General features: G+C 55.4%; 4 protein-coding genes across 4 annotated transcripts in view; 2 read left to right on the forward strand and 2 right to left on the reverse strand.

The window, feature by feature from the left end:
- Positions 1 to 145: 145 nt before the first annotated feature.
- On the forward strand, positions 146 to 2196 carry ENH_00024960 (Membrane skeleton protein IMC2A, related; the record flags this gene model as incomplete). Its single annotated transcript, XM_013584668.1, has 2 exons — positions 146 to 1345; positions 1894 to 2196. 2 exons carry the CDS (start codon positions 146 to 148, stop codon positions 2194 to 2196), a joined length of 1503 nt encoding a protein of 500 aa, XP_013440122.1.
- A 1908-nt stretch (positions 2197 to 4104) lies between these two features.
- On the forward strand, positions 4105 to 8067 carry ENH_00024970 (serine/threonine protein phosphatase, putative; the record flags this gene model as incomplete). The annotated part of the gene is made up of 1 exon (XM_013584669.1): positions 4105 to 8067. The coding sequence occupies one exon, from the start codon at positions 4105 to 4107 to the stop codon at positions 8065 to 8067; it is 3963 nt and encodes a 1320-aa protein (XP_013440123.1).
- A 1332-nt stretch (positions 8068 to 9399) lies between these two features.
- On the reverse strand, positions 9400 to 9822 carry ENH_00024980 (hypothetical protein, conserved; the record flags this gene model as incomplete). The annotated part of the gene is made up of 1 exon (XM_013584670.1): positions 9400 to 9822. One exon carries the CDS (start codon positions 9820 to 9822, stop codon positions 9400 to 9402), a length of 423 nt encoding a protein of 140 aa, XP_013440124.1.
- Positions 9823 to 10458: 636 nt separating this feature from the next.
- ENH_00024990 (PPR repeat-containing protein, putative) overlaps positions 10459 to 15000 on the reverse strand; it is a gene marked incomplete at both ends in the record, with an annotated part of 5398 nt that continues 856 nt past the window's right edge. The window contains 8 exon segments of the mRNA XM_013584671.1: positions 10459 to 10904; positions 11282 to 11534; positions 11704 to 12066; positions 12383 to 12469; positions 12942 to 13121; positions 13435 to 13527; positions 13982 to 14226; positions 14490 to 15000. The exon segment at positions 14490 to 15000 is cut by the window's right edge and continues 582 nt beyond it. Coding sequence (XP_013440125.1) covers positions 10459 to 10904; positions 11282 to 11534; positions 11704 to 12066; positions 12383 to 12469; positions 12942 to 13121; positions 13435 to 13527; positions 13982 to 14226; positions 14490 to 15000 — 2178 coding nt within the window.

A 15000-nucleotide genomic window follows, 5' to 3' on the forward strand; every position in this document is an offset into this window, starting at 1 on the left:
CGGCCCCCCGGGGGCCCCCCGGGGGCCCCCCGGGGGCCCCCCGGGGGCCCCCCCGCGGCGGCTGCTGGTGAGCTGGGCCCTGCGGAAGCTGTTCGTTGTACGTACACCCGAAGCGCTGCTGGCGGAGCGCAGCCGCGGGCGGCCAATGGCCGCGGGCTGCGACTTTGCGCAGCAGTATCTGTACACCGCAGTGGTTGCTGCGGGGCCCCACACTGCAGCAGCAACAGCAGCAGTGGACTGCAGCATGGAGGACTTATTAGTGGCTTTTCTGCGGAGTTCGAACTGGGAGAAAGAAGTGCTGCTGCTGCAGTGGGTGGGGCTGCATGCGGCGCTGCAGCGAGCGCATGCACGCGTGCTGCAGCAGCTGCTGCGGCGGCAGCAGCAGGAGCAGCAAGACTTCGAAGAAGACCCCGACAGAGAGAAGCCTCTGGAGCTTGCTGCAGCAGAGTTTGGCTGGCTGCTGGGGCAGCAGCAGCGGGAAACGGAGTGGTACTTTGACGGAAATACTTTTCACAAAAGGGGCTTTTTTGAAGTTCCTGAAAAGCTCACTGACAAGGACTTGGGATTTCTCAGAAGTCTCCCTTTTAATGTGCTGCGGGTGGCCAGGGGACTGCAGCAGCAGCAGCCGACAGCAGCAGTGGCGCACCTGCAGCAGCAGCTGCAGCTCCGCGGTGTACGTACACCCCGCGACTTCCTCCTCAAGACCAACTTCCTGGACCTGCTTTTCTCCACGAGTCTTTTAGAAGAGACTTTCTTCCAATTGGATGTTCTTGAGGAGTTCATTCGCAACTGGGAGGCCTACAAGGAGGGCAAGGTGGGGCCCCCCGCCATCCCGGGGGCCCCCGGGGCCCCCGGGGGCCCCCAGCTGCTGCAGACCCTCAGCAGCAAAAAGACCCCCCGCGAAAGGGCCCCCAAATGCCCCACTCTTCTTTGCTTTGCGGAGTCCGTTTGGGCCCAAAGGGCGGACCATCCGCTGGACAAGCAGCAGCAGCACAAGTCCGAAAAAGGAGAAGAAGTTCCAAAAGAGACTTCCAGCGAAAGTTTCTCCGAATTGCAATTCCACAAGACTTCTGCAAACTTCCTGAGGGTACTGGCGGTGGGCAATACTGGGGGGGCCCCCTACGGGGGCCCCGGGGGCCCCGGGGGCCCCCGGGGCCCCTGGGGGGCCCTCAGGAGGGCCCTCAGGCTCAACGAGTTCGAAGACACTGTGCGGACTCTGCGGGATTTTCATCAAAAACACAACTTCGATGTTGCTCTCGGACTTGGAGACTTCTTCAAACCTCCGGGGGTTTTCTCCGTCAGAGATGAGGCCTTTAGGACCCGCTGGAGGGATATCTTCGTCAAAGTCCGTGCTGCTGTTCTGCTGCTGCTGTTATGCTGCTGTTATGCTGCTGTTATGCTGCTGCTGCTGTTATTGTTGTGCTGCTGTTATGCTGCTGTTGTTGCTGTTGGTGTTGTTGTGGTGCGGCTAGTTTGCTGCTGCTGCTGCTGCGGCGCAGCCGCAGCAGCAGCAGCAGCAGCGCCACAATTCCCTGCTGCTGCTGCTGCTGCTGCTGTTATGCTGCTGTTGCTGCTGCTGTTGTTGTTGCTGTTGCTGTTGCTGTTGTGCCGCGGCTCGTGTGCTGCTGCTGCTGCGGCTGCGCCGCAGCTGCAGCAGCAGCAGCACCCCAATTCCGCGCTGCTGCTGCTGCTGCTGCTGTTGTTATGCTGCTGTTGCTGCTGCTGCTGCTGCTGCTGTTGCTGCTGTTGCTGCTGCTGCTGTTGCTGTTGTGCCGCGTCTCTTGTGCTGCTGCTGCTGCTGCTGCTGCTGCTGCTGCTGCTTCGCCGCAGCATCCCCCCAATCCCCCGCTGCTGCTGCTGCTGCTGCTGCTGCTGCTGCTGCTGCTGCTGCAGGACGCGGGTCTGGACATCCCGTGGTACATGGTGAATGGAGAAGCTGAGGGGGCCCTCAACAGTTCAGCTCTTTACAGATTTCACTACAGCCGCCAAGACGCGAACTTCCACAACCCGCGGTGGCTGCACAAAGCCGTTTGGACTTTCGCAGCAAATTTGACCACTGCAGCGGGAGCGCCGCAGGACTTGGAGTTCTCCGTCCACCTCATTTCCGTCGACACCTGGACGCTCTTCGGAGGCACTCCTTTCCGTCAGTCTTCGAAAAACATTCGAGGCATTTTAGACAGTTTTGGGCATTTTTAGACAGTTTTAGACAGTTTTAGACATTTTTAGACATTTTAAGACGTTTTAAGGCATTTTAAGGGATTTTGGGGCTTTTCGTGGCATGTTTTGGCATGTTTTGGCATTTTGTGGCATGTTTTGGCATGTTTATGGCATCTTGTGGCATGTTTATGGCATGTTTTGGCATGTTTATGGCATGTTTTGGCATCTTTTGGCATGTTATGGCATGTTATGGCATGTTTGTGGCATGTTTGTGTCCTGTTATGGTATGTTTGTGGCATGTTTGTGGCATGTTATGGCATGTTTGTGGCATGTTATGGCATGTTTGTGGCATGTTATGGCATGTTTGTGTCCTGTTATGGTATGTTTGTGGCATGTTTGGGGCATGTTTGGGGCATTATTTGGTGCGGGTTTGGTGCGATATGGCGATGGTTTGGCCTTCATTTGATTTGCTGATTTGCTGCTAAGTTGCTGCCGATTTGCTGCTCATTTGCTGCTCATTTGCTGCTCATTTGCTGCTGATTTGCTGCTCATTTGCTGCTCATTTGCTGCTCATTTGCTGCTCATTTGCTGCTCATTCGCTGCTGATTTGCTGCGGATTTGCTGCGGATTTAATTTGCGGATTTGCTGCTGATTCGCGTTCAGTCTGCTGCAGATTTGCTGGTGCTTTGGTGATAATTCAGTTTGCTGATTCGCTCTTATTATTTGCTGTTTAAGTTGCTGCTGAGTTGCTGCTAAGTTGCTGCTAAGTTGCTGCTGAGTTGCTGCTGAGTTGCTGCTGAGTTGCTGCTGATTTGCTGTTATTTTGCCGCTGATTTGCTGCTGAGTTGCTGCTGATTTGCTACTCTTTTGCTGCTGATTTAATTTGCCGATTTGTTTTGCTAATTTACTGCTAAGTTGCTGCTAAGTTGCTGCTGAGTTGCTGCTGAGTTGCTGCTATGTTGCTGTCATGTTGCTGCTAAGTTGCTGCTGAGTTGCTGCTGAGTTGCCGCTAAGTTGCTGCTAAGTTGCTGCTAAGTTGCTTCTATGTTGCTGCTATGTTGCTGCTGATTTGCTGCTATGTTGCTGCTATGTTGCTGCTAAGTTGCTGCTAAGTTGCTGCTAAGTTGCTGCTAAGTTGCTGCTAAGTTGCTGCTATGTTGCTGCTATGTTGCTGCTATGTTGCTGCTATGTTGCTGCTATGCTGCTGCTGATTTGCTGCTGATTTGCTGCTGATTTGCTGCTAATTTGCTGCTAATTTGATTGTGATTTGATGATGGTCTAATTTGCTGATTTTCTCTGATGATTTGCTGTCAAGTTGCTGCTAAGTTGCTGCCGTTTTGCTGCTGAGCTGCTGCTGATTTGCTGCTGATTCGCTGCTGATTTAATTTGCCGATTTGCTTTGCCGATTTGCTTTTCTAATTTGCTGTTGATTTGCTGTTGATTTGCTGTTGATTTGATGATGATTTGCTGCTAACTGCTGCTTGTTTGCTGCTGATTTGCTGCTAATTTGCTGCCATTTGCTGTCAATTTGCTGCTAATCTGCTGTCGATTTGCTGCTGATTTGCTGCCAATTTGCTTCTGATTTGCTGCTGATTTGCTGCTGATTTGCTGCTAATTTGCTGCTGATTTGCTGCGGATCTGCTGGTGACTAAGTTGCTGATCTGCTTTGCTAATTTGCTTTCGATTTGCTGCTGATTTGCCGCAAATTCCGTGCAAGTTTCTTGCAAGTTTCTTGCAAGTTTCTTGCAAGTTTCTTGCAAGTTTCATGTAACTCTTTCATGCAAGTTTCATGCAAGTTTCATGTAATCTTTCATGCAAGTTTCATGCAAGTTTCATGCAAATTCCATGCAAGTTTCCTGCAGATTCCATGCAAGTTTCGTCATGCAAGTTTCATATTACTTCCATGCAAGTTTCAAGTAACTTTCATGCAACTTTCATGCAAGTTTCATGCAACTTTCGTGCAACTTTCATGCAAGTTTCATGCAAGTTTCATCCAAATTCCATGCAAGTTTCCTGCAAGTTTCATGCAAATTCCGTGCAAGTTTCATCCGAATTCCCTGCAACTTTCCTGCAAATTCCCTGCAAGTTTCCTGGTGCAAATTTGCTGCAAGTTTGCTGCAAGTTTCTCTCTCAAGTTTGCCTTTGCTTTGTTGCCACTCTTCTGAGAGTGTCCTTCCTCAAATCATTCCCCCAACAACAACCCCACCAGCACCACCGCCCCAAACACAAATGCCAACAGCAGCAGCAGCAACAATAACAGCAGCAGCAGCAATAATAACAGCAGCAGCAGCAGCAGCAGCAAAAAGACAGCTTCTCTCTCTGTGTTTGTGCGTGTCAGTGGACAACCTGAGTCGGTACCAGAGCAACATGATAGCGCTGAGCAACGCGCTCTTCCACTCCGCGAAGGCGAAGGCCGATTGGATAATTGTGCAGGGCCACCACCCACTGACATCGACGGGGGCTGAGGCCGAGGAGGCTCGCATGGCTTACATCGAGGACTTGGTGAAAAACGGCCGTCCGCGGGGCCCCGAGCAGCGGCTGATGGACTTGTTGACAAACTACCAAGTAGACGCTTATTTGTCGGCTCATGACCACTTACTGGAGTATATATCGCTCTCGGACTTGGAGAAAAACAGCACTCTGGCGCTGGTGACCAGCGGCAGCGCCGCGCGGCTCATGGGGGGCGCCGCGGGCCGCGGCTGGCTCGGCCGCGCCCGCGGGCGGCTCTTCCCGCTGCTGTGTTGGGCTGGAAAGCGAATTTTCTACAAGTTGGACCCGGGGGGCTGCAAGCCTTCAGAGAAAGATCAGGCATTGGCTTACAAGTTCTACGCGCCGGCGGGCAGCAGCTGGCGCCTCAGCGTCAAGGAGCGGGTCTTGGGCTCTCCGGGCTTCGCCTCTTTGCAGCTTTCCCGGGATTTTCTCGTGGTGGACTTCATTAATGGCCAAACTGGAAAGCCTGTGGGCCGGCGGCTGCACAAGCGCAGCAACAGGGAGGCCAGAGCCGCCAAGTTCCCGGACTTCTGGGAGGAAGCGGACTTGAAGTTGAAAGAGTTGAACTTGGACCACGAGGCCTTCGAGGAGGAAAACCGCGAACGCGTGGCCAGCGAAATCGCCTTCCAAAGCCGGACTCCGGTGCTGGCCGAGCGGCTGCGACTTTACGAGAAAGAACTCACTGACATGCATGCAGACTACCAGCAGCTCAAGGCCAAGAAAGCCATGTACGAGACCATGACTGCGCAGAAGGCCGCGGCGCTGGAGGCCCAGGGCGAAGTCCTTCGCGAGTCGGAGTTGAGCGAAGGCATGTACGAACAGACGGAGAGGATTCTCGAACTCATGTACATCATTGCTTCTCACCACAAGTACTTGTGGGAGCGCTACGAGCAGCTGCGGGCTCTCCGCCGCCAGCTGCCGCCCCGGGACGCCAGCCAGGCCGAGGGGCTGCTCAAGTTGGAGAAGAAACTCGCCGAAGTGCTGCGCCAGCGGCGGGACTTGAACAAAAAGTTCGTCGACCAGAACGCCCACCCGACGCCTGCGGACGCGGAGCAAGTCAAGGACCTCGTCCTCAAGTCCCGCGTGCTGCGCCGCGACATAGCTGAGTTCGAGCAGGTCCAGCGGCAGCAGGAAGCCGCTGCTGCTGCGGGCCAGCAGCAGGCTGCTGCTGCTGCTGCTGCTGCTGCGGCGAGCGGGCTCGCGCGGCCGGCGGGCGGGGAAGCGGGGGCTTCCGGGCCCGAAAGTGGGAAAAAAGAAGCAAAAGAGGAAAAGAAAACTGAGGCGAAAGAAAGTTTCGAAGAAGCTCCGGTGAAAGCGCTGGATCAGTCGGTGGAGGCGCGGCTGGAGCGGCGGCGGCGGCTGCTGGCGGAACACGAGCGGGTGCTGAGCAGCATCGAGAGTCTGTCTTCGGGAGAAAGAGAAAAGTTGAAGTCCGAAACGGAAATGCTGCGGAGGCAGCAGGAGAAGCTGAAGGCGGAGGTGGAGCGGCTGCAGCAGCTGCAGACCCGCAAGCGCTGGGCCGCGGACCGGCGGCCCTCGGAAGTCTGGGAAAAGCGGACTCAAAAACACGAACTTGAACAGACTTTGCAGCAATTAGCGGCTTACAGAGCATCGCTCACGAGTTTGCCGAAGGTGCAGCGGCGCACGAAGGACTTGAGCGACGCCGTGGCCAACATCGACTTGCAAACGCTGGACCTGGAGGAGCAGCTGCAGGACCTGGCGGACGAGCTGCACGGCGCAGCAGCAGCGACGCAGCAGCAGCAGCAGCTGCAGCAGCTCAACGACAAGCTGCGGCAGCTCGCGCTGCTCGTCGACAGCAAACAAACCCTCCCCCCCGAGGCGCTGCAGGACCCCGCGATCAGCAGCAGCTTCGCGGAGGCCGAGGAGGCGCTGCTGCTGCTGCAGGCCGAAGTCGAAGCAGCAGACGAGGCCGTTCGTAAGGAACTCAACGACTTAGACGAAAACTGGCTTCGCAGAATGATCATCAGAGGAGCTGATGTGCAGCAACTCGCGGAGGAGTTCTCCATCGATCCCGAACTTGTTATTGAAGAAGACAGAAGACTCCGCGAAGAAGACCCCCGCAGGCAGCTCGCCTGGGCCGAGGAGCAGGAGTGGTTTCTGGGCAGCAAGCTGGAGGCGCTGCTGCAGCTGCCGCAGGAGCAGCAGCAGAAGCTCGCCGAGCAGCAGCAGCAGCTCCAAGACAAACTCCAGCACGTCCGCGAGCTCAAGCAGCAGGCCATCAAGGACCTGCAGCAGATCGACCCAGAAGCAGCAGCAGCAGCAGCAGCGGGAGACGCAGGCGCTGCAGAGCAGCAGCCAGCTGCAGCAGCACCGGGAACCGAGGCAGCAGCAGCAGCGGGAACCGAGGCAGCTGCTGCAGCGGGAACCGATAAAGCAGCAGCAGCAGCGGGAACCGAGGAAGCAGCAGCAGCAGCGGGAACCGAGGAAGCAGCAGCAGCAGCGGGAACCGAGGAAGCAGCAGCAGCAGCAGAAAAAGCCAAGGCAGCGCCTCGAGAAGCCAACGCTGCGCAAGACGCCGCTGCCGATTCAACAGAAATGGAAACGGAAGAAAAAGAACTGCAGCAGCAGCAGCAGCAGCAGCAGCAGCAGCAGGAGCAGCAGCAGGAGGAGGGAGAAGAGGAAAGCGGGTCTTCCGAAGCGTCGACAGTGTCCTCGGAGTCTTCCTCCTCCTCGTCGTCAGGTGTACGTACACCTGGCGGCGGCGCAGCAGCAGCAGCAGCAGCAGCAGCAGCAGAGGAGGAGGACGACGACTCGGTGATATTCGAGGATTCGGACTCGAGCTCGTCGGGCTCCTCCTCCGAAGCCTCTGCTGCTGCTGCTGGCCCAGCAGCAGCAGCAGCAGCAGCAGCAGCAGCAGCAGCCTCGGAGTCGGAAGACTTGAACTTGGAAGACATGCTGGTCTCTGAAGAGGGGCTGCCGCGGGGGCGAAGGCTGGCGGCGCTGATGGAGTGGTTTCAACCCAAGAAAGAAGAAACGCCAGTGAAGGAACTGCCCAAGATCGACTTGGGGCCCAAAGACCCCTGCGAGGGCGAGCCGATGCTGTACGTGGTGGTGAAGAAGGCCATCAACGCGGAGTACGCGGCGAACTTCGCGGAGAGGTGCAAAAAGGTCTTCGCCAACAGAGCCCACCGGAGTCAGCGGCGCTTCCTGGGCCTCTTCGACGACTCGGGCACCCCCGCCATGTACGAGGCGCCGCACCCGCACATCACCCGCGGGCTGCAGCAGATCTTCGGCAGCAGCCACGTGGGCGCTTTTGCGAATCTCGTCAAGGATATCCGCAAGCGGCTGCTGGCTCTCAACGAGAAAATCGGAGTTGCGCCTTTGGAAGACCCCACGGCGCCCGCGGAGGCCCCCGAGGCGCCGCCCGAGGAGGAGTTCGCAGTCGACGACGACGACTGACACCGCCGGAAAGCGCCGGAAAGCGCCCGCTTTCCGCAGCTTTCCGCAGCTTTCCGACAAGTTTGCCGCGCAGTTTTGCAAATTGTTCCCTCCGGAAGAAAAAAAATCCAAAAAGCGCCAAGTTTCACGCGGGTTCGCCGCCAAGCCGCGACACCGCCCCCGGAACGCGAAATGCAGATCCGAAGCCCACGCGCAACGCGCACAATGGAACTCAACAACTCCGGAGCTTATTAGGGATAGAAATTCATAATTAAGCATAAATAATAACTCCAAATATTTAAACTCTCCGCTCGGGCTCCACAGAGTCACGCCGCTTCGGGCGGCGCATCTGCGCAAAATTGTTCAGATTTTTTGAGCCGTCGGGTGTACGTACACCGCAAGTGCTGCGACTGCCGGCTGCGCGCGCGGCCTTTGGCTACAGTCGCCATTTCAGTTATTTTGTCAACTTTGTATTTACTGGCACCAGCCCAAGCTCGTCTTCGACTGCTGGCGGGCCTCGCAGCCGCAAGGCTGAGGTGTACATACAGCTGGCAGCGGGAGGGACGCTGCGAAGCGGATATCTGCTTCCTCCTTTTATCTCTCACTTTATCATTTCTGGCATTTCCAACGCTGCACTAATTGCTGCTGCAAATTCGAATCCGACCACCTCTGCTGCTGCGCTAATTGCTGCTGCTGCTGCGCTAATTGCTGCTGCAAACTTGAACTCGGTCATCTACGCTGCTGCACGAATTGCTGCTGCAAACTATATAGAGTTAGATACCATTTGTGCTGCGGCACTAATTGCTGCTACAAACTTGATGCTGCTGCACTAACTGCTGCTGCACTAATTGCTTGCTGCTGCACTAATTGCTGCTGCACTAATTGCTGCTGCACTAATTGCTGCTGCACTAATTGCTGCTGCAAACTTGAACTGGACTTGGATTTAATTGGAGCTGCAGCAAATGGATATTTGGCATCGCTCTTCTCGTCAACAAGCTGCATCTGCATTTGGTTTGAAGTTGCTGTTCTAAACAAGAAAGAACTAAAGCAGCAGCAGCGGCGGGGCCTCAGCAGCAGCAGCAGCAGCAGCAGCAGCAGCCGTTCGTTCCCGCTGCTGCTGCTGCAGTGGGCGCTGCCGCTGGCAGCAAACAAAACACAATTAAAGCAACACAATCAGAGACAACAACTGAAGAAACAATGCATTTATTAAAGTCATTTAACTCAATTAGAATAAATAATTAAATCCATTTAATCAATTATTCACTTTCAGCCAACATCACATAAATACATTAATTGCTTCTACTGACCTAAAGAAGAACATCACTCTGCAGCACTGCACGTTTACACAGACCCCTACCGGCAGCAGCTGCTGCTGCTGCTGCTGCTGCTGCAGCTGATGCTGCTGCTGTTGCAGCTGATGCTGCTGCTGTTGCAGCTGATGCTGCTGCTGATGCTGCTGCCGTTGCAGCTGATGCTGCTGCTGTTGCAGCTGCTGCTTGCTGCAGTTGATGCTTGCTGCAGCCGATGCTTGCTGCGGCTGCTCCTGCTTGCTGCGGCTGCTGCTGCTTGCTGCAGCTGCTGCTGCTTGCTGCAGCTGCTGCTGCTCGCTGCCGCTGCTGCTTGCTGCAGCTGCCCCTGCTTGTTGAGGCTGCTGCTTGCTGCTGCTGCTGCTGCTGCTGCAGCTGCTGCTGCTGGAAACAAGGCTCGCGGCCCTTTAGTTGCCTCTCTTTGCTGCTTCCAGATGCTGCAAGCAGCAAAGCTTCTTCTTCGGTTCATTGACTAAAATGTATTTACTAAATAATAAATCTAATAAAAATAAATTATTTATTTCAGAACAATTCACATATTCAGTAAACGGGCATGCATACACCTTAACTGCTTCGGACGGCGCCGTAAAAATACCCGCAGCCGCTCTCCTGCTGCGGCTGCTGCTGCTGCTGCTGCTGCTGCTGCCCCTTCTGCTGCTGCTGCTGCAGTGCAGCAGCGCCACCCCCACGCTGCTGCTCTCTTCATGCATGTCTTTCAGTGTTCCTGCTGAGCTATCCTACCAATCCGCTTCTGCTGCTGCGGCCGCTTCTGCTGCTGCTGCTTCTGCACCTGCTGCTGCTGCTGCTGCTGCTGCTGCTGCTGCTGCTTTGTGCCCAGCTTCCTTCACACTAATGGCGACACGCTGAGGGCTATGCGTTCTCAGGAGATGGCAAACACACATAACAGCAGCAACACTTGCTGCTGCAGCTGTTGCTGCTGCAGCTGTTGCTGCTGCAACAGCTGCTAGTGATACTGCTGTAGCTGTTGCTGCTGCTGTTACTGCAGCTGTTGCTACTGCAACTGTTGCTACTCCAACCGTAGCTGCTGCAGCCGCTGTTGCAGCAGCTGTTGCTGGTGCAGCGGATGCTGCTGTAGCTGTTGCTGCTACAGCTGTGGCTGCTGCAGCGGATGCTGCTGCAGCTGTTGTTGCTGCAGCGGATGCTGCTGCAGCCGATGCTGCTGCAGCTGTTGCTGCTGCAGCTGTTGCTGCTGCAATTGTTGCAGGGCCTTCTGGCCTAACTGCTTGAGCGTCACCCTCTGGAGTGCAGCAGCTTTTGCTGCTGCTGCTGCTGCTGCTGCTGCAGCAGCAGCAGTGGCTGTTGCTCTTGCACCTGCCAGTATCTCGCCCCCTGCCGCTTTGCTTCTGCGGCTCAATTGGGGAGTGTCTGTGCTACTCTGTTGCTGCTGCTGCTGCTGCTGTTGCTGTTGTTGCTGCTGCTGTTGCCGCTGCTGCTGCTGTTGCTGCTGCTTGCTGACTGTTGACGGCGTTCCAGACCCTGTTAACAACGCCCTGCGGCAGCAGCACCCCCTGTGCTGCTGCTTTGAGCAGCAGCTCAGCAGCAAGAGCAGCAGCACCATTTGAAATGCATGCAGCAACCAATGCAGTGTATGCATGGCTGTCTATGGCGAAGCCAAAACGCGCCGGCAGCGCCTGAGCCAGCTCCAGCGCCTTCTGCAGATTGTTGCAGCGGCCTGCAGCAGCAGCAGCAGCAGCAGCAGCAGCACAACAGCAGCAGCAGCAGCACAACAGCAGCAGCAGCACAGCAGCAGCAGCAGCAACAGACATGAAGTGCATGCAGCATCTTTCATTCATTTCACATTTTAAATTTACTATCTAATGTAATTGCGTCAGATACAGCCAGCAGCAGGCTATTTGCTGCTGGGAGAAGCTGCGCAGCAACTCGCAGCAGCAGCAGCAAAGGCTCACCGTAAAGCTTCACGCACTGGCAAAGGGTGTAGCTGCTGGGCTGCACATTTGCTGCAGTCATTTGCTGCAGCAGCAGCTCCACGAGCGGCACGTTGCGCCGCGTTGCTGCTCCCTGAATTAAAGTGTTGAAGACAATTGCGTCGGGCTTTATTTGGTACTGCTGCTGCATTTGCTGCAGCAGCGACAAAGCCTCCTTCAGCGGCTCGTCTCCAGGGCAGCAGCAAAGCCCCTTGATCACCGTGCTGAAAGATATCTGCAGCAGCAGCAGCAGCAGCAGCAGCAGCAGCAGGTTCGCAGGATCGCTCGGACGCCCGGCCCGCGAAATGTAATGCAACAAAACAGAATAAAAAACGAAATAAAGTAAAATAAAATAAAATAAAATAAAATAAAATAAAATAAATGGATAAGAAAGTAATTCTCACCAAATCAGGGAAGACTGAACCCTGCGCATGCATATCCCGGAAGAGGCGCAGCGCGTCGTCTGTTCGGCCGTTGACGACGCAGAGATGCAAAAGGGCATTGAGAGATATTGTGTTGAGGACAGCTTGCCGCTGCTGCTGCTGCTGCTGCTGCTGGCGCTGCCGCTGCTGCTGCTGGCGCTGCTGCTGCCCCGCCGCGGAGGCCGCCTGCTGCACCGCCGCGTACGCCTCCAGAGCCACATCCACGCCTCTGGACTTGTAGCGAGAGAGGCCTTTTATTAAAATTGAAAAATGAACTGAGTCCGCCACTTGCTGCTGCACCATCGAGGTGAAGAGCTTCTTCGCCTCCGCCAGCAGGTTGTGCGACTGCGCGCGAAACGGCAAAGTTGAACTGCACGAAACTTGAATTCAAATTCAAATTCAGATTCAAGTTCAAACGGATAAAACAAACTTGAACTGCACTTGATTTAAATTCAATTTGAACTCAAATTCAAATTAAATTCAAGTTCAGACAAAAGATCAAGAGTGTGCTGCCACGCTACTGCCGACGAGGCGCTGCTGCGGGCGCGTGCAGAGGGGAAACTATGACTGAAAATTAATATTTGGAATTAAAATAAAACCAAACTAGCAAATTAATGTTTTCTAATTCAATAAAACTGCCTTTAAACTTCGAAAGCCTCACCAGCAGCGTTTCCAGCATGCATCCGTAAGTGTAGTTCGTCGGTTCGATGCTCTTCCTGCTATGCAGGTCTCTCCACAAGTCCCAAACCTGAACAGTTTCAAATAAATAAAATCCAAAAATAAAGTCATTAAAACAATAAAGAACAAAAAAGAAGGATATAAACAAGCAGTAAGACGCGAAACAAGCACTGGAGTGCACAAGTGCTGATGTGCAAATTCAAATTCGGAAAAGCTTTGGAGTGAAACCAGGAGGAAAGAAAGTAAAGACACATCAACCCCGACTAAGACAGCCACAGCAGCAAAACAAAAAGACAAAAGACAGAAGCTGCGGGAACAAGGAAGCAAACAAGAGAAGAAAAACGCGGGCGAAGAAGCAGCAGCGCGGCCGCAGCAGCAGCAGCAGCAGAAAGCCGCTAACCAGGAAAAGAAGTACAGGAGCCCGCGGCGCTGGCTGCAAGGCTCAGCGCCGCAGCAGAACAGCAGCAGAGCAGCAGCAAAGAGCAGCAGCGCAGCAGCAAAGAGCAGCAGCGCAGCAGCAAAGAGCAGCAGCAGCGGCGCACCTTGTCGACGTGGCCCAGCCGGCCGTAAGCCTTGATCAGCGTGCCGTAGGCGTGGGCGTTGAGCGTCAGCGGCGACCTTTCGAAGCGCTGCAGCAGCCGCCGCAGCCGCTCGGTGTCGTTGAGCCGCAGCGTCGCGTCGATGCAAGTCGACAGCAAAATCAGGTCTTCGCACGCGTTCGCCTGACAGCCAGAAAGCAGCCACTTCGCGCGAATTTGCCCCTTTTTCGACTCTAAAATGAACTCAAAACGACTTTTGCGAGTTATTTCCGAGAGAAAACGGCTAAAAAACTCGGATGGCGCGGCGAATTCAAGAAATTCAAGAAATTCACGAAAAGGCTGAACGGGCGCAGAAACCCGCCCATCTCAAACGATCCAAAGCGGAAAGAAGTGGAAAAAGCAAAACAACTTGAATGAACACTTTATTAATTGAAAGTGAGAAGTATATTTGAAGAATTAAGTGAGTTTCGCGAAGTCGAGAAGTGCCGCCACCCACTGTATCCATGAGCTGTAGAGTGCGGCGAATCAGTTTCGGATCTTGGCCAGGCTGCAGGCTCTTCACCAGGGCGCTGACGGTGAATTTATCCGGCTGCAGCATTGCAAAAAGGGAAATATAATTCACTTTTGATTGGAAAAAGGGAACTTTCAATTGGAAAGAAGCAGAAGTAGACGGGATCACCAAAGCCCAGACTGCGCACAGGAAACTGAATGGCTGCGGTGGCACGGAAACCCAGCGGAAGCCAGCGCTAGGCAGCTCCAAGAGGACTCAATTGCAATTAAAATTTCAATTGAAAATATGCAGATGCATGCAAATAAGCACAAGGAGCAGCAGAAGAAAAGATCGAGAGAAATGCAGCAAGCAGCGAGCAGCAGCGCAGGAACTGCAGCAGGCCGATCCGGTTCCCCGCGAGCGGGTCTGCTGCTGCACGTGCGGAAGAGGGGAAATTTTCTCGTTTTCAAGCGAAGCGGCGCGAGGATCCGTGCCTGCTGCTGCAGCAGCAGCAGCAGCTGCTGCTGCTGCTGCTGCTGCTGCTGCTGCTCACCGCCATGTGGTGGTTCTGGATTTCCTCCACGTAGAACCACGCCCTGTCCACCCTGCCGCAGCTGACTGCAGCATTCACCAGCAAGTTGTAAGACACGCCGTCGGGCTCGATGTTGCTTCTGCGGATCTTCTCCAGCAGCGCCTCAGCAGCAGCTAATTCGCCTCGAGACGAATAGGCCTTCAGCATGGTGTTGTAAGTCACCAAGTCCGCGACTCCGGCCTCTTCGATGCGGCTGAAGAGCCTCTCTGCAGCGCAGCAGCAGCAGCAGCAGCAGCCCGGCAGCAGCTGCTCGACACCCGCAAGTTCTGCTGCTGCAGCCCGCAGACTTCAAACTGCAGCAGCAGCAGCAGCGGCGCAACCGCACTTCAGCGAAAACACGCAGCAGCAGCAGCAGCACAGCAACCGACCCTGCAGCAGCACCACGAGCACAGCAACAAAAAGCGCAGCAGCAGCAGCAGCAACCTGAAACCGCAGCAGCAGCAGCAGCAGCAGCAGCAGCAGGACTGACTGGCGAGCTGCTGCTCGCCGCTGGCGACGCAGGCAAACAAGACGTAGTTGAGGAGTTGAATGTCGGGAAAGACTTTTCCTTCTTTTTGAACTGTTGCCAAAACTCGAAGTGCTGCTGCTCCATCTCGCCGGCGGCAGCAATCTCGCACCAAGCCCATGTAGTACTGCAGCAGCACTTTGGAGTCGCTGCGGCCCTCGCGGGGCCCCGTGGGGCCCCCCCTGCGGCGGCCGCCGCGCCGCGGCGGCGCAGCAGCAGCAGCAGCAGCAGCAGCAGCAGCAGCAGCAGCGGCGGCGGCGGAGGCGGGGGCGCTGCTGCTGCTGCTGCTGCTGCCCCCGCGGAAGGGCACGCTCAGGCCGCTGCGGCCCAGCAGCTCCAGAGACGCAGCAGGCCCCTGCTGCAGCAGGTCCTCCTGCTGCTCCTGCTGCGGCAGCAGCAGCGGCTGCTGCTGCTGCTGCTGCTGCTGCCGCTGCAGGTCCAAGTCCAAAGCCGCGTCGAGCTGCAGGAAGTCGCG

The sequence above is a fragment of the Eimeria necatrix genome, genomic scaffold, assembly GCF_000499385.1.
Source record: "Eimeria necatrix Houghton genomic scaffold, Enh_scaff191, whole genome shotgun sequence".
NCBI classification, from domain to species: Eukaryota; Apicomplexa; class Conoidasida; order Eucoccidiorida; family Eimeriidae; genus Eimeria; species Eimeria necatrix.